The sequence below is a fragment of the Dicentrarchus labrax genome, unplaced genomic scaffold (genome assembly GCF_905237075.1).
Source record: "Dicentrarchus labrax unplaced genomic scaffold, dlabrax2021, whole genome shotgun sequence".
NCBI classification, from domain to species: Eukaryota; Metazoa; Chordata; class Actinopteri; family Moronidae; genus Dicentrarchus; species Dicentrarchus labrax.
In genome coordinates, this window is record NW_026136701.1 from 1,895,723 (window position 1) to 1,914,913 (window position 19,191).

At 40.0% G+C, this 19,191-nt stretch overlaps 1 protein-coding gene and 1 long non-coding RNA gene across 2 annotated transcripts in view; one reads left to right on the forward strand and one right to left on the reverse strand.

Annotated features, from left to right (window-relative positions):
- The window catches only part of LOC127370261 (uncharacterized), a 273,222-nt gene that overhangs the window by 172,115 nt on the left and 81,916 nt on the right, over nt 1-19,191 (forward strand). The gene's annotated exons all lie outside the window — the stretch shown is intronic.
- LOC127369751 (cadherin-12-like) overlaps nt 1,118-19,191 on the reverse strand; it is a 104,850-nt gene continuing 86,776 nt past the window's right edge. The window contains exons 10-13 of the mRNA XM_051411425.1: nt 18,457-18,578; nt 18,057-18,171; nt 14,504-14,755; nt 1,118-2,000 (exon numbers count right to left, since the gene is read on the reverse strand). Of these exons, the coding sequence (XP_051267385.1) occupies nt 1,387-2,000; nt 14,504-14,755; nt 18,057-18,171; nt 18,457-18,578 (1,103 nt within the window). The 3' untranslated portion in view covers nt 1,118-1,386. The remainder of the gene's footprint in view (nt 2,001-14,503; nt 14,756-18,056; nt 18,172-18,456; nt 18,579-19,191) is intronic.

Consider the following 19,191-nt stretch of genomic DNA (forward strand, 5'->3'; position numbering starts at 1 on the left):
GAGCTGAATGTGGACCTGCAGGAATCCGACAATTGGCAATGATTCAATTCAATTCAATTCAATTTTATTTGTATAGCGCCAATTCATAACAGAAGTTATTTCGGGACACTTTTCAAATAGAGCAGGTCTAGACCGAACTCCTTAAAACATTATTTACAGAGACCCAACAGTACCACCATGAGCAAGCACTTGGCGACAAGGGCAAGGAAAAACTGCCTGTTAAAAGGCAGAAACCTAGGACAGACCCTTCGGCTCTAGGTGGGTGGTCGTCTGTCTCGACCAGTTGGGGTGAGAGAGAGTGAGAGAGAGAGAGAGACAGAGACAGAGACAGACAGACATGTGAATGAATGTGTGAAAGGGTGAATGTGGCACGTAGTGTAAAAGTGCTTTGAGTGGTAGGAAGACTAGAAAGGCGCTATACAAGTACAGGTCCATTTATCATAGAGAGAAAGTTTTATCAAATACGACAATGTTATTTTTTTTTAAATTACCTACTGCACCTTTAAATCTCATGGGAACAAAAATATCTATACCAAATTACTTTAGTAGCCAATAGTTGTTCAGACATTTCACTCTGAAACAAAAATGGCTTTCATTTTAGTGCTGGAGGAAGAATCAGGACTCTAACTAAAAGTGTCCCCCATAGGTTTGTGAAGAGCCGTTGTGAAGCTCATTGTAGTCAGCTCTGACCGTCACCATCTCGGCAGTGCTGACTCTGCCAGCTCCCGGCTAATGCAAAAATGGGCAAAGGGGTGGCTGAATGAAGCCTGGTATATTAAATCATGAGCGGGGAAATTAGCTATAGAGACCAAAAGTGTTTTTTGTACCAGGCTGTAAACATGTTTATTTCTGCTATAAAGTTAAAAGTTTGGTTATTTGAGGAACTGCAGTGTTTGTTACTTAAGTGGATGTTGCTGCCTGGGGATCACCAAAGACAGTAGGTTTTCATACTCTGGTAGCGATGAATATTTATACAAAACTATGCAATCCATCCAATACATACAATTGTACTCTGGATTCGACATTGGATTCATAGAAAACAGCATTTGATTGTAGTGTTTAATCACTGTTAGAAAATGTTTTGATGAGACTTAAGAATATGTATTAAATCAAACCATCAGGTGAAGATATTTTTATTAAGTAACATGAATTAAAATACATGTAAACATATAGAACCTCAGGCACTTTGAGGAGCTATCAAGTTTACCTTTTCACACAACTGTAGCTAGATTGTCTGCTCTCTAGCAAATCAGTCCACAACTCTACTTCACATGGACAGCTTTCTAAAAAGTCTTCACATCACTGTAGCCAGGTGCTTGTCACAGTAAAAAAAGAAATGTCTAGAAAAAGCTAATTCCCACACGGCCATCCAAAGTCTCTCTGCTTTCAGCTCTCCTCAGTCAGAGTAGGCGGCTGTCTGTCCAGGATGCTAGCCAGTGTTTTAAACGGCTGTCCCCAGTCACCAAGGGAGCTAAAATCCCCTGTATCATCAATTACCCACGATTCCTCGATAGAGCTGAGCGAGCCAGCCACTGAGCCTTCACCCTCGTAGGCGTAGGTCGCCAGTGAATCATACGGTGGGGCGGCGTAACCCTGCTGGCTGTCCTCCAGTCGCTGCTCGATGAACTCCCTGATCATTTCAGCGTCGCCCTCGGTCACTCTGCCGCGAGCAGAGAGTGGGGCCTTGTTGTTCACGGCAGTGATGACGCTGGCTGTTTGGCAGTGGATGTCGGGTGACCTGACGTTACCGGGGCGACTGCTGAGATGCAGCAGAACCCCGTCTCCGTAGCCATTTTTCTCCTTCTTGGAGGTGCTGCTGTGAGTGCTGGTGCGCTGTGAGTGCGTGGTGCGCAGAGTGCCCATGTCAAAGGCGTGAGTGTCCGCTTCACCACCGCCCTCGTCGTCATAGTGAATGACATTATCACGGATGTCCTCTTTGGATGTCATCAGAGTCTCTTTCTGTTTGTTGCGCCTCTGGCCCATGTATAAGGCTGCCATAACTGCAAGACACAAAGAGAAAAAAAACTATGGCTTAGTTGAAAGATATTTATACCTGTGTACATTTGGCACAGTCTCAACTGGATGTTGATGGAGACCTATATGTGTGCAGTTTTTGTGATTATCTTTTGAGCATCTTCGATTATCTATGTGACCATGTTTCAAATTATTCTGACTGCACAGGTTTTGATTGGAAATATCTATTCATTTCAGCCTCTAGAGGACACCGCTATACATTTTCAAATTCCTCTCACAGTGGCCCAAATATTATTCCTGTGCCTTCCAGTGTTTGTCATTTATCTCAACTTTGCCCACTCATGTTGAATTTACCCCCTCGGTTTTACTACACATTAGTGTATCTTAATAAAATGTGTGTTGAAAGAGTTATAGGTCACTGTTATTATCTTTTCTGATCCCTTTTTAACAAGGCTACTCTGTTAGAGATGGGGGACAAAGGTGAACAGTGACTGTGGGTTGCCATGCCATTGTTCCAATGTCTCTTTTTGGCCTGCCAGATGTTTCTACCAAAAAAATATTTTTTTATGCTGTTTTATTTTTGTGTAAGGTAAAAATTATCTTCAAATATGTAGGATTCCTAATTATTAATTAGTTTTCATAATCTGACCACAGTGGGCAGAGTGACACTTTGTCAGTCAGTCAGTTAAGTGAAATTGTAACTGCAGCCGAAGCTCTGAGAAACTGAGGGAGAGTGCAATAACTGCATTTTGCGCTTTGTCTTGGTTTTTGATTGGGTACTGTAGTTATTGCAATATTTAAGATAGTGCCAGACTGAACTCAGAAATCCTGTCTTAAGCCTGTACTTTTTTACTTTTACTTGAGTAAAGAAGTTGAATCAGTATTTGCTTTTACAAGAGTCCTTTTTTAGTCATTTAATATTTCTACTTGAGTAAAAAATGTGTGTACTTTTGCCACCTTCTTCACTGAAAACGGATGGAGAAGAAGGTCAATAAGAATGGCAAGAATGAACCCAAACAGTGAAACTGTTGGCCAAAAACCCAAGACAAAGAGCTAAAATGGTAAATAGTAAATGGACCTGTACTTGTATAGCGCCTTTCTAGTCTTCCGACCACTCAAAGTGCTTTTACACTACGTGCCACTTTCACCCTTTCACACACATTCACTCAGTGATGGCAAAGTCCATTGAACAGAAACTAACATTCATACACACTCACACACCGATGCACGGCATCGGGAGCAATTTGGGGTTCAGTATCTTGCTCAAGGATACTTGGACATGTGGCACCAGGAGCCAGGGATCAAACCCACAACCTTCCGATTAAGGAACGACCCACTCTGCCTCTGAGCCACAGCCGATGCAGATGCTACAATGCTTCGCAGAGGGAAGGGGAGCAGCAGAGGAGCTCAACATTCTCTGGGAGGTTCATCGCTATCACTGCTAGTGCAGCTTTGAGTGGTTTTTATCAGAAATGAAAACAAAATTAATAGTAGCCTCTAAATCGATAGTGAGGATAGTGAGGTGTAAAGCAATCTTTGATTTCCTGGTATACAGTAATCTCTTGGAACACTTTTGCTCTCTTTATTATATAGGGCTCATGGAAGGTGAAGAAGGAGATCTTGATATTGATTTCCAATAGAAGAACCTGAAGCTCAGTTGTGTGTTTAAATGATCATTTGTCGTGTTTGTTGGTGGGAACCTAGTTATTTGTCCTTGTGTCTCCTTCTGGTTAACTGGGGCACCTGCACAGCGAGGGCTGGAGCTGTTTAACATTAACATTTGTGTTCTGCTTTGCTCAGCTCTCAGTTTTCCTTGCAGGACAACACAAACCGGTTTCTGTGTGTTGTGTCTCGGGCTGATTTTTGAAGCAGCCACCAAAGAAAAGACACAGAAACGGATTAGCAAGAACAGAGGGCTGCTTTAGAGACTGTGTCAGATGCAGAGTACAGAGGATCACACAGAGCTGTGGATTAGTTTCAAAACTTGGGCTCACTGAACATCAGTGACCAAAACTGTTCACAAAGCCTGTTCTGCATAAATGTATTCAAAGAGGTGTTCCTTACAGTATAATGCAAAACAATTTAACAGCAAAACTCACTGCATCCTCCAAAAGATTATACAGTTGAAGCAATATCTCTCAACAAAAACGGAACATTATAACCTTCATGAAGGGAGGATTTATTGATTCATTGACTGCATTAGTTTTAGCTGGTTGTACCTAATAAACTGAGTGTATATGACACCAAGAAACATTTTCTTACATTGTATTGTAATCTGACAAAGTGCCACCTCTAACTACCTAAAGCCTCTAAAATGACCACAGCATCAACACCTCTATGACAGTGTCATACATCTACTGCAGGATTGTCGTGTTGGATTAGAAGAAGAATGACTTTATTAAACCCCAAGAGGGAAATTACATTTTTTCTCTCCATTATACAGTTGGCACACACATAGGCCTGAAATACAGACCGGGCACCTCTCCAGCTACCAGTACACACTCCTTGCTGTCAACACGTTCTCACTCCCAACTCATCAAATACTGCCGCTTGGTCACTGGCCCTCCGCTCCAAAATGTGACGCTGTAGTGTCATTCTGGACATGCAGGGTTCTGTGGTCAAGTTCAAGAAAATAACTATGCAGTGTTCGGTTAGAGCTTCAAAATAATGCTTGCGCAGTTAATGTATGGAAACTGTCTTAGTTTGGTTTGGTTAAGGCACAAAAACGACTTAGTAAGGTTCAGGAAAAGGTTGTAAGTTATGTTACGTTAGTTAACTTACGTACGGTACTTAAAATACATTTTTACTTTTGGTTTTGCTCAGGACATGAGCAGTGGTCTTAAAAAGTTCTGTGTTTGTTTGAGCCATCTATCAGCCCCACCACCTTTATATGTGAACGTCATGTGACTTTGACAGCAGGCGTGTCCATAAGTGACATTAGGAATACCAATACTGTCATATTTTGAAGCAAAAAAACCAATACAATACAGTACACTAAGATATGTTTCTGAAAAGATTTGGGCAACGCAGTAACAGAATTTTGATTCATATCTGATCAGCACTGCCTAGTTTGACAGTTTGATCTGAGTTTGGTGCGTTGAGCTGGACAGACTCACTGAGAATGACCTGTCAATCACAAGGTAGCCTCACCCTAAAGCATACCCTGCTTTATGGTCTATTTTACTCTAAATGGGACCATCATTTACTAAATGAACATCATGCTGAACAACTCAACAACACCCAAGCCAAGTCCCAACAGACTGAGCTACTGCTGTGCTAGACTGTAAACTGTTGCTTTAAAGCCAATTTATGTACAATTGGAAAATTATGCTTCTTAAACTATAGCTTAAAAAAAGGAAACATTGCATGTGTTCCCTCTGTGGAAAGTATTAACTAACAGACAGCTAAAGCACTTACAGCTTGGATAAACGACTCTTCCGGTTGAATCAACAGCACAAAAGATGAACAACATCAGATTATCTGACAAGTTGTCCAAACAGACAACTTTATTTGTCCAGTGTGTGTCCTGCCCACTGCTCTATAAATCTAAATTTGCATTACTGTAGAGTTGACAGAAGCAGAAGGCAAAAGCAGAAAATCTGAATGTGACAACAGAGTCAAGACAATATTTCTCTGTTTATGAAAAATGGGAATAAAAGCGCATTCTGTATTTACATATAAATGTAAATAAAGTCCAAGGTATGTCTTTTCTGCTTGGAGAGAAAACAGACAGCTTTATAAGATAAGCGGCCAAACTGAGCTGTTGAAAGGAGTGTGTTTGCTTGTCAGAGTGTTGAGTAAATGTAACAGTCTTTTATGGCTGGAGTCAAAGCTTTGTGCACCGAGCTACACAGCAACATTGTTAGCGTGTAAGCAGGAGCCCTCAGTGACTGTAGCACCACCCGGGTAAATAATGACCACTGCTTCATCTTCAATCTCACCTACATCACATACCAAACAGCCTTTTCTCTCCAGGGAGACCATTAAACCTGCCTGTTTCTGCAACTAATGGCAACGTACAGTACCCAACTGTAACTGCACACAGAAATCTTTGACTTTTGGTTCAGTTCTGCTTCACACAATTATTCAAACTGTAGTGGTTTTGTTTTTCCAAACATCTACAGACCATCTGTCCTTCAGGTCATCAGGTAGAATTTGTACTGAGAGGCATGAATATTACACTCTAACATGTTTACAAAAACAAATTCTTATGTGAGAGCTCTGATTAATAATGTATTCTTTCATTTTGAAACAGTAGCCTGATGTTGTTGTTATTTAGCCTTTCTGAAACTACTGCATTGTTCGATCAATGCATATTATTTTATGAAAAACTGCCCCCTTGGGATTTTTAACAGCCCCCTCAGTCACTTGGTCCTGGGGCCTGGCCTGCATCTCACATATGTCTGACATCTGGTGGTTCCCATCCCATATCACTGATGGCCACAACTGGAATGAGTTTATGAATCACTTTGTAATGGACAGCATCTCAATTTTATTTATCCATGTTGATGGAGCCTGCCGGAAGTAGGACTACCAGGGCCAGGTAATTAGTCATTGTATCAGATTAAAGTTTGCATTTTTAAAGTAACCCTCCCAACCTTGTTCATAATCAAGTATTCTATATTCTATTTTATTAATTAATCAGATAAGAAATTATTTGGCTTTATTAAATAGCCTTCGTAAATATATATAAGAGACAGGTCTTTTAAGTTTGGTTTCAGTGTTTCCTCTAGCAGCGGTGGTCAAAGGCTTCTGTTGTAGTGGCGTATTTTCACAGTGTGGTATTAGTACTTTTGATCTTCCTTCCACCTCTGGTTAGCACACCCACAGCCTAATTGCAACTCACAAGCTTCCCTAAATCGTTAACAGTTAATCCAAAATGCAGCCACCATGGTTTAAGCAAAAACCAGCCATCGGTCCCACATTACCCCTGTTCTTGCATCCCTTCATTGGCTTCTGGTAAAATTCAGAATCAACTATAAGATCGTACTGATTACATATAAGGCACTTCATGATCTCATCCCCTGTTACATTTCATATCTCCTTGTTCTTCATTCCACTCCTCGACCACTTCGCTCCTCAAATCTCGGCCTATTATCCATTCCCCACTTTAACTGCAAAACTGTGTTTACACCTGGTATGAACATGTGTTTTGGGGGCCACCCTGGGAGCTCACCTTGGGCCCTATGTACCAAGGCTGAGTCCTTGCTGTGTGTTAGCCCCTCTCTCACTCCCCATTTTTTGTCTATTTTGAGCTGTCCTATATATATATACACCTGGCCCTTGTCAAAGTCGCTCAAATCCTCACGCTGCCCATTTTTCCTGCTTCTAACATCAACTTTGAGGACAAATTGTTCACTTGCTGCCTGATATATCCCACCCACTGACAGGAGCCATGATAACCAGATAATCAGTGTTATTTAGAGTCAGTGCTCATGATGTTATGGCTGATATATTAGATTTTTATTAATATCTATATATATGTATATCTTGTAGTGTAAACACTAATGTGTCCTGAGCCATATTGAAAGACCGCCTACTCAGATGACACACTGTTTATTTGGTTCACTGTAATGCAAATTATGTGTTTGGGCTCTGTTACCTGCCAAGATATGTAGCAGATGTTTGCAAATACACAGTTTCAACTGATGAACTAGTAACTGCAACATTCCCAGACTCCCTTAAAGAATTGCACAATTATAAGAGTTGTTGAGTGAGACTTTATAAACTTTGTGAAACACAATTCTTATTAATGCATGTCTTCGTGATGAAAACATCAGATTTCAGTTGAAACTGTGTGTTTCAGCAACAGATTTAAACATGTTCTATGGCTTTTATTTTTAAGATTATCTAAATTCTGAATGGCCCAAAGACCATATTTAGTAGGATAAGGGAAGATGCCATGACATTTGTTCAGATTGGTCAAAAGTCTTTAAATCTAGTTCAAAGATACTACTAGTATCTACTACACACTAACATAACAACTTTTTTGTACTTTATACTTTTAGATCGCTTAAACAATCACACTTATATAAATGGTCAAAATCAAGATTTTGGAAAATTGCGAAAATTGAAAATTGAAAATTTTTTTTTGTTTTTTGTGACGTGATGTGTGCACATCTTTGATATTCATAGATACCAAATGTTTTTTTGTTTTTTTCCCATCTTTTTTAAGATAACTGCTGACTCAATTACATATAAGAATATCACAAAAGAGGCAGAAAGTTCAAACTTGCGGTTCAGGGCACAACACAACAGTATTTGTGTTTATTTATTTATTCTGGCTTCCATCTTAAAGTATCACTATGGGAACATAAATGGAAGGAAGACAGGACAGTGTATTGGACTGAAGACAGAGGGCCAATAATCAAAGACCTCATGACCCATATATGATATACCCCCCCAAGTCTGATGCTCAAAGTCCTCACTGGAGACCCTGCATGCAGATGTGTTGCTATGTTGTCCTTAGTGTGGAAATGCCCACCCATCACTCACTTCCATCCATGAAAAAACATCTGATCTGTGAAGCACATCGGTGCACAGGAAAGGAAACACAGCATCCCCTCGGGGCTATGTGCTATAGAAACTAAACAAGGTCATGGGTTAATGGGGGCTGCTAGTATGTAGTCGAGTATATTGATGTTTCAGCATGTTCAGCTCTTTGGGAGACTTAATAGAAAACCATCTTGTGCCTGAATCAGGGCTTTTTTTGTGAACTGCTTGCTGCTGGAGGAAAGGAAAACATACCGTATGGTGCATCTGAGGGTTGTGAAAAGGAACTAACAGAAATAATAACTACAGTGGGCCAGAGAGGTATTCAAACGAGAGCACATGCAGTCTGTGAAAAATCCATCCACTGCAAGCCACACGCCGTTTATTGGCTTCCTCTGTGATACAGTTTAAAGCCAATACTCTGTTTGCTGGAGCATGTCACTAAATGGTTTTACAAGTACAAGAAATGTACACAAAACTGACAATTTAGAGGAATTTACTTTTCAATGTGCAATAAAAAGCGCAGAATATTGTAAAATCATGGTTTGCGATTCAGCAGGATCAGCAGCACCATGCTGCAGTTGGTGAAATAACGCTGTGTTAGCATTAGAGTAGGATTTATTTAGTGTTGTGAGGAGAGGAGGAGGAGGAGGAGGAGGAGGAGGTGGGGCTGTTGGCTCTGTAAATTACTGAAATTTCTCCAGGCTGTGATGTAGCAGAAAGGTTCTTTCTGACATATAGGAGCCAAACTGTAGTAAGAAATACTAATCTGGCCTCCAGCAGCTCACCATGAATGAAACTAGAGCTGCAAATTTGGGGTCATGTTTTTGCAAGGTCTCAGGCTGGTATTTTAATGTAACAGAGCAGAACTCATGGTGTAAGACGTAGTATGTACCATGTAACTGTATGTGCAGTTATGTCATCTGGAATGAAACATCAGTAGGGGAGAGTGGTGTAAGATGAGCCAAAGGGTAAGTTGAGCCACCCCTTGTTGCTAGGAAATGGTAAAAAACATTGATCATGTGACCAAATATTTAGGAGGAAGGCATCATTTCATGGAGTCTGTGAATGTAAGAACCACATGGGTAAAGTGGTTCGATATTTATTTCCAAAAAATCATTTTTCACTCTTGAAAGTGAATTGAGTCTATCATAAGTTTCATGAGAATTGTGTTTAGACCAAAATAGATCAGATCAGTTGTGGTATCTATGAGCTACAACATGAGCTCATAAACCTAGCATAAAAGTGCACCATTTTAGCTGTGAGGCCTAATAAAGTCAAAATGGTAGCTCTGGGGTAAGTTGGCTCAACTTACCCCGCTCCTATGCTCAACTTAAGTTGAGCCACGAGACCTCTTTTTTTCGACATGCTATATTATCACAACAGTCATGTTTACACTCATTCTGTTTGTTTGAAGGGATGCACAACACCCTGAAATATATGCAGAGATATTAGTTAGCGACAAAACTATGATTGCCTTGATGTAGTGATCCTAAATATGAAAAATGGCTCATCTTACCCCATTCTCCCCTACTGATGTTTTGTTTGTTGTCCACAGGCTTGATGTGTGTAAGATTATTTCTTTTTTGGATTTTTTTAAATACCTGTAGCCAGGGGTAATTCCAGAGGGGAGCCCTGCCCTGGCACTGGCTGCCCCTGATCAGATTGGCCACCCTTAGTGCCACACCAATATGCTTACCTCTTAGACGTGTCTTTCAGAGTCTGTAGCGGGCTCCGTTTCAGAGCTAGTGAAGATACTGGTATCATATGAAACTAGATGACCTAACACATCCATTGGTACCAACCATGTCATGCTAGCATGTCAATAATCCAAATTTAAGTCACATTATGGCAATGGAAAAACTGGCATGGCCATTTTCAGAGAGATCCCTTGACCTCTGACCTCAAGATATCTGAATGAAAATGGGTTCTATGAGTATCCATATCTCACCTTTACATATGTTCCTACTTTATGCTAATCCAACGCAGTTTTTTTCTGCATATATTCTGTTCGGATGTAATCTAACTTGGTTCTCTTTTGGATTAGGTCTCTTATTTTGTAAATTAACGAATGCACATAGGGTTCAAGTAGGTTTTCCACAGGTCAGTTTTGGTTTAGATTTACAAAAGCCTATACCTTGATGATGACATATGAAAGCACAGAGATATTTTTAACAATGTTCATTTCTACATGGATAAAACAGTCTGTTCTGCTGTCTATCCAGAAACCCAGGTAACTTCTTTAAGGTGATCATACTTAACCCTAACCCCTACGCAGGAATTTCTTTAAAACAATGTATAGACTCATACAAACATAATGCCCCTAATACTAGAAGTGTGTAGTGGTGTCTGTATCTGCAGACACCCTGCAGCCCTGAGGTCAGGACTCTAAAGGACTATAAAAAGCAGCGAGCAGGTTACACTGTTGTTGCATAATAAGCTTTAGGTCTGTGTATCAATGCCTGTTTGACCGAAGGCTTCAGCTGCATTCAGACAAAATCCAGAAATATGGCTCCTTCACGCAGGATTGTGCTGCTGTGTGGCTGTGTCTAATTGTGCTGCTGATAATAATATTTTATTTCTCTGATTAACTGCAAAAGTACTCTCTCTGGCTCGCTCAGGCCGGGAGGAGGGGCCAACTTTGAATGGTGCATTGCATGCCTTTTAAAGAATTAATACTGTGGTTAATATCAACTTGGGTATCACTTTCGACCATAATTTCTCTCTGAAAAAATAAGATTGTACGATTGAGTAATGTGGTTAAAGCTGCGGTAGGTAACTTCTATAAAAATAACTTATGACAAAATATGACGATTGTAATATTCAAGCCATTTTATAAAACAATACCAACTGCAGCTTTTGAGAAGTATTAGGTGCACTAACGTTCAGTTTGACAGTTTGAAAATGTTGGTTGGTTTTGTTTTGTCTGCTTCTGGCTTCATTGTATATATGTTTGATACGATGTCAGGATTTTTTTTGGTGGGTAATATGATTACTGACCGAAATTATGGCTATAGCTACAAAAATAATACCCAAGTTGTAATAAACCATAATAATGCTTTAGGGATTGTTTGCTCTCTAGCACTTGATTTGAATCATTGTAGAATTGGTTTAATCTTTCACATAGTGTTTGATTCAAATTTTAACTTTGCATACAAGGTAAAAAAGGTAGTTCAGTCATGTTACCTCCAGCTAATAAAGACCTCAAAAGCTCAACTTTGCCTCTTCTCTGTTGATCTGGAAAAGGTCACGTATGTCTCTGTTCTTTACGCTTGGATTATTGTAACTTCAGCAGCTGTCGCCCAAAGAGCTGCAGCCCTTTTAGCCCAGACTATGTGACAGAGTTACCTACAATGGCCTCCTGCTAACTTCAGGATTGGTCTTAATGCCATACTCCTTAAGGGTCAGCAAAGTTTGGTCCCAAAGTCCTGAGACCGTTTGAGCCTTTGTAAGTCTGAATTAGAGAACACCTTTCTAGCAGTGTCAAAATCCTGTTAGAAAATCAAAATAATTAATCGGCTTTTATACTTGGAGCTTTAACTGCCTGCCCCAGGAGTCAGTCATCTTTTAAAATCCCTACTTAAAACGTTCTTTTTCATTCTTTTCTGTCAATCTTGTCCACATTTATCCATTTTATTCCAACTGTTGTGGCTTTTGTACATATATTTCTTTCTGTCCTGTCCGTTTATCATTATCTAGTGCTAAAACAAGTACTTAATGAATAGAATAGTGACACACAGAAAATAAGTTAATGATCTTTTTAGGTCATTTATCAGGCTAAAATGCCAAACACTGGTTGGTTCCAGCCCCTCAAATGTGAGAATTGGCTGCTATTCGCTGGTTTATATCTAGGGATAGCAATCGAAAACTGGTTCCAAATTGTTCAATCCATCGGAATCATGTGCATCCGAGTTTATCAATTCCTTTTCATACTTTGCAACAAGAGGGCGTCATGGTGGAGAGGAAGAAATGGACCAAAGCATGGTTTCATTTCAGGAAGAAAGAACACAACAGTGCTAGCTGTAATTTCTGTAAAATGATTATTTCAAGTCAGGATGGAAACACCAGCAATAGGCTGAAACATCTTTCTACACAACATGGGCTTAAATACCAGGGAAGCCATGTATCTGACAATTCTACGCACAAGTGCCACTTCTTCCCGACTGAACAGCACGCCCATTACTTAGGGTAAATATCCTGTTATTATAACATTTTGTCCACACAGAAAATTGATCCAGAATCAATAAGGCAATCGGTAAAAAATTGGACCAAGCACCAATCATTAACGGGATTGGTATCAATAAAATCTTATCAATTCCCATCCCTGTTTACATCACTGTATACTGACTATATATACTGGGTTTTGGACCGTTGGTCAGACAAAGAAAGCAATCTGAAGATGTTATTTTGGGCTCTGGGGAATCGTGATGGGCATTTTTCTCTGTTTTCTGACATTTTATTGACAAAATGATTCACTAATAACTCAAGAAATAACCCACAGACTGATCTGTAATGAAACTTATTTTTACAGTACTTCAGTGCAGGCCTAATGGCCTTCAATAGACACTTTTCACAGCAGCCATTTTGACATTAAATAGTAGGGTAAACCAGGTTAGCAATGATACTGTTTAAGGTTCTGTTCCATTCAGTGTAAAAGAGCCTGTCCAGTTAACCAACATAGCTAACGATTCAAGCATCCTCTGTTTGACCTGAATGGAACAGAACCTTAATTAGTATCATCGCTAACACTTGAGTTTACATGTCAAAATGGCTGCTGGGAAAAACATCTATTGTCTGGATCTTTGTGTTTTATCTTGGTCATAGCCACTTGACTACTCTAGTGTTGCCCTGAAGGTAACAAGAGCTAACAGAAAGTTAATAAAACAATAGGGATTGCCAAGGGGCATTCCCTAGGGAAGATACTCAGCTTTCTAAAAATGTCTTCAGTTGCAGTTTTCCACTGTATCTCTCTTTCAGGGAACCTTCTTTGGCAAGACTGACTCCTTTTAGACATGTCACGTTAGTCACACACGAAGGTAATTAACACCACGACGGGATTCCTTCACGCCCCCAGCTTCCTCTACAGCAAAGTGTCACATTGCCATCCTGATATATATGAGGAAAGGTCTCTCCCTGTCCGGCATGAGGAAAAGGTGGATGTTATGTGTTAGCAGCTATTAGCCCATCCTCCATTCTCCTTCTTTATGTCCTCTTTCAGTCATCCTCCCTCTCCACAGAGGATACCAATAAAGAAAGCACAATGCCCTCAGGACATACAATCAGTCGACACACACAACCACACACCTAGAAACACATAGACACACACACACACACACACTCACACACTCACACACTGAGACAGACCTAAATGCATCTCTCACTATTGGGAATTAGTTGGTGAGAGCAGCATAAAGAACTTAATCAAAACTGCGTTAATTTAATTTTTTTATGTGTAATGTCACACACACAAGTACACACACAAAATGACAGCTGTGTTTGTGAGTGTTATCACTTCTGGTTGGATAGGCGGTTATGCAATTCTCTGTAACAGAAGCAAAAATTAAGTGGTAGGCTGGTTTCCTGGTTTACTTATTTTTTGCTCTCTGTGATAATTATATGATGTGTGTCATGGCTTGTTGCTGCCCTCTAGTGTTAAAGCACATGCTTTAATTCCCTAGTAAAATGCCTCATCATCAGCTGTGGGCCAGAAACCTTTCAAATTACTATAGGAAGAATGTTCTTTTAGAGGTCACAAGGCTGTAACAGAAACACATTTTGAAATTGTAAACTATATGAATAATTCACTATTTAAAGCTGCAGTAGGTCACTAAAAACAGCTTTTTGTCCAATCAGAGCCAAGAAACATGTAATTTAATTAAGTGCATGGCAGTCAGCAATCAGAACCAAAAGATTTGTCACAGTACATAGACCTAAAAGAAATACTTACATGTCTCAAGACGGTCTGTCACCAATCTGTCTCACACCAAACAGTGTTTTTGTGTTTGAATGTGTTGTAGTTATAGAAGAAAGATCTTACCAATCAGCAGAGCTACACAGAGCAGAATAGCCATCAGAGCTCCAGTGCTGAGGCCCACAGGCAAGAAGATGGCCTCCGCAGAGCAGGTAAGCAGCAAGCCTCCTGCCTCGCAGTAACACACTCGGATGGTGAGGGTGGCCGTGCTGCTCTGGGCAGGGTAACCGCTGTCCTCAACCACAACTGGAAGAACGTAGACGTCCTGCAGCCGCCGCTGGAAGCCAGAGCGTCTAGTCACAATGCCAGCCGTGTTGTCTGGAAACCATGAGAGGATGGTGTAACATCACTGACAGTCATTTTTCTCACTGCCTCACTGCTGTCACACCAACATCTGATATATCTGATCACCTCTTGAAAGTTATACCAAGAATTCACTGGCACAAGCAGTTGAATGCATGTAGTATAAGCATAGCTAAAGTGTTAGCTTTTCCACTTTAAAAATTACATTACATTTACAGTTAACTGAAGGATTAGGCTAGCAGTATTCTATACATTTCTCATAATGTCCCATGTGAAGACCAAAACCACCAATGTGTACCACATTCTCCTGACTTCCCTAGAGAGTGCTCTCATGGTTCAGAGGAATGAGATAGATGTAGTCATTGTTGGTTTGGCACTGCACATGGGATTTGATGAGAGGAAGAAAAATATGGAATATCACCAGACTTTAAAATCTTTCAGTGGCACAGACTCAAATGGAAGTTTCACACATAGAGGTTAGTTTTACAGACATTTAGAAGCACTCCCAGGTGAAACTGATGACCAACAATCATACAGTCTTTGTGAAATCCTTAGCTGTGTTTCAAATTGTAATGTTCACATTCTTAATTTTGATATAATAATACAGTTCACAGCCACTGTTAGGAGGCTAAGTAAATCTGATCAGCCTCAACCATTAATTGAGAACCAGATACCACAGTCCAACCACAGTCCAAGATGATGACAAAAACTGGTCCATGAACTTTACTTTGAGATAACTGTCAGAAATCTTCCAAAATTCTACACACTGGCTTTAAATTTTACAGAAGGGAAACTACTTTACTGGATTAAGTTGTTGAAAAACTGATGACATGAAATGTTCCACAAAAAGCCAAGACAACATTCAAGTTTCAGTTATTATTATTAGAAAGCCCAGAAGACATATATGTCCCTGCATGGAAAAATCTGTCAAAATACCTGGTAAGTTGCTCTGTTTTAGGGTTCCCTTACTGTTGAATAACCTTCTGATGCAACCTGTCTCTTAGAAAAATTCATTTTTGTACTGGCCTGGTTATGATTTATGGCAACACAATAAGGAAACACTTAATTCACTCAGAAAAAAACATTGACTGCCAGCAATGTCATCACAACATAATTTGGAAAATGATTTAGTAATATGTAGGCCTAAACAACATTCCTAAGAGACAGGGTTGTAGGTAGGACTATTTTTTCAGTAGAAAAGTTTTTGTCGCACAGATAAAAAATTGGTTGTCAGAGCTGAAGGTCAGTGCATCACCCCGCTTACTTTCTACTGTGCTGTTTCAATGTCAAACTACTGCCTGTTCCGTATCTCCGCAAACTAATGCCTTCCCACTGGGGCAACAGACACACGTTTTGTGTGTGTGCATGAAGCAGGTTATTTAGATTCCAAGAAGTGCACTCAGCAAGTGCTTACTGAAAGAATTGTGGTTAGAAGGTTATAAGTATTTTATTCATGTGAGCAATTATCTGAAAAACTCAGAAGCATCTAGAAAGCAAATTAAATAACTATTGTCATGGTGGAGGATATTACCACCAAGAATTAGATGTCAAAGAAAATTCTGTACTTTGTACTTTTGGAAGTCATTTGTATTGAATATTATAAAATTGTACTCTCTCCAAGATAATTTACGGTTCCTAAGTCCCCCCCCCTTTTGTGCTAGGCTTTATGTTGAAAAGACTACAACATTTTGAGGATGGTTAAAAGTTAATAGCAACATTTAAAGTCACATCCGAAGTGTGAAGGCTGAGTCCTTACTGCAGTGGCCCACGTTCTATCTCCACCTGTCCTATCAAATAAAGACATAAAAAGCCCCCAAAATATCTTTAATTTAGCTAACGTTAGCAAAACAAAGCTAACTTTTAATGAGGGAGTGGAAATTAATGATTGACTTTAATTAGCTTGTTAGTTAACTAGACTGTGCTCTGTAGCAAAATGCTAGCCAGAGATTTTTTGACATTAGCTTTCAGATGTAACTAGCTATAAAGACTGATGTAGATTAGCTAGACTTTTGCTCTGTAACTCTGTAACTAGCTAGCTAATGTTTTGTTTATTTATTTTTTATTTGATTATTTTTACAGGGACAACACAGAATTAAAGTAATTGCACCAGAGTTAGCTAACAGCTTATTTGCATCTGTTGTCCCTGGGCAGGTAGACAAAATATGTAGATTAGCAAGCTAGTTAGCTAGCATTTTGCTAACATTTGCTAAATTAAGATGTGACTATATAGCCTATAGGTAGTTTTTATCTTTTAATCATCCTCAAAATGTGGTTGTCGAGGTTCTGACTGAGGCTTGCTTAACTGAGCAGAGACCAAAAAGAGGCGGGACTTAGCAAGGAATGATTGTTGAGAGCTGGAAACATGCTGACATTGCTGCAATGAAGACTGATGAAAGAAAGCAGTCAGACAAACAGTTTCACAACAGACAGTTACAAATCAGTCATGGAGTGACTTTAATATTCCACATGAGAGCAAAAAGATGAGGTGCAGCATATACAGAGAGCACAGAATCGGAAAAAAAAGAAGACACAGTTTTAGTGTGTGTGTGTGTGTGTGTGTGTGTGTAGGTGTGTGTGCGTGTGTCAGAAAAGATCCATTCTCCCTCCACTGGACAGAGATGTAGCTTGACAAGGTAGAGACCATTAAGGCACCTTGTTCCTGTTATACACACACACACACACAGACACACACGCTCCAGTTCCCCTTAGTGGCTGTAGGCCTGCGTGTCTGACTCTATCAAATGTGATGCTGTCTGTATAAGTACAAGCGTACAAAAATCTAACAATGCTCGTTGGTGAGGTGTTGCAGGGGGAAACAGAATATGTCAGGGGAAGATTTGTTAAAGCTGATCGTCCCACAGCAACGTTCCAGATGCAACAGAGGCAGGCGCACTCTTCAATCAGCAGGGAAGGGAGTGGTAGTATAAAATGTTAAATAGCAGCAAATGTTTTCTTTTTGTAATAAAAACTGTTACCAAATGGTCTAAGCAGAATTTCATGGTGTGATATGTTGTAAAAACCACAAGACCAGAGTCTGATTTCTGGTAATGTCCATAAATTGTAAGCTCACAAAGATTCTCATTATTTTCTGTTCTTTGCTGCACTTCTGCTGGTTGTCAGCAATGTCAGGTGAAAAGAACCAGCCAATGTGAAAGGGGTCACTGCATAACACCTTTTTAACATTGTCACATTGTTTTGTCATTTGATACATTGTTATTGCAAAAATACTTTGTACTTTGCTAATGAAGTAAAGTAGTCACAATACAATACAACTACTTGTAACCATGGTCTTCTTCCCTTTTATTCCTTTACTTACTTCCAAAATCTCGAACAGTGAAGTTTCTGTTGCGAAGCTCTTTGGGGGACTTGAAGAAGAACCTCTGGCCGACAGGAGGGAGGTCCTTGTCCACAGCGCTGACTATCTGGATCACCTGGTCAGGGAGCAAACAGAGAGAGTCTGTTTAGCAGGCAGGCAGGGCAAATGTCATCAAGGAAAAATGAAATGTTCTCCCCTTCCCTATTCTGGGGGTCCATGCAGCACTGTTTCACCCAGTCTTTATCTGAATAAGAGTATTGGAACTATTTGAATTGATCATACGAGAGTGAAGGACAACAACATTAGGTAACTCAGATCTTGACACAGTGAATCATAACATTTAAATAATAAAGCTCCAACAAATATTTAATATAATATAGAGAAATAAAGTTCAGTTTACCTGTCCGACTCTGGAGTTTTCACAGACGAAGGTGTCTGAGGGAACCGCGAGCTCAGGAGGGAACTCGTTTACATCCAGGACGTTGACTGTCACCGTCACTTTGGCAGACAGCAGCGGGTTGTCTGTAAGGGTCAGGTGAGGTCATATATGAGTGACACAGCCTAAAGTGGGACCAGTGGTGGCCTAAAGGTTAGAGAAGCAAGCCTGTGACCGAGAGGTCATCAGTTTAGGGACAGGATAAATCTGGGTGGGTTAAGTGAAGGAGCAGGACTTGCATGGCCTTTAACCCCCACTGCTCCAGTGGAGCTCAGTGGCCAGTGGATCAGACTGTGGTTGTACTGAGCTGCTTCCAGGTGTGAGTGTGATCAGGGCATTCCTGCAAAAGATAGGCTTCCTCTGAGTGAACCCTCCCTGAATAAATAAAGGTTAAAAAAAAGATAGTGTACACCCTGTGTGTCATTTAGTACACTGACAATCTACGGTTTTAACAGAGATGTTAGTTTTATGCATTAAGTTACATTAAAGCCTCTGAAAACAAATCTAGGTATTCTCTTTAATATTAAAGGATAACTTTATTATTATTTCCATAAGTGCCAAATGTGTTGAAACTGGTCCAGTATTGTAGCCAGCAGTAGTAAAACGTGAGCGTAATTACGCACCGTCAAAGTACATCCACAAAAAGTTGTTGTTTCTGCCTAACAGACTCAGATTATTATTCTAAGTGTCTGACAACAT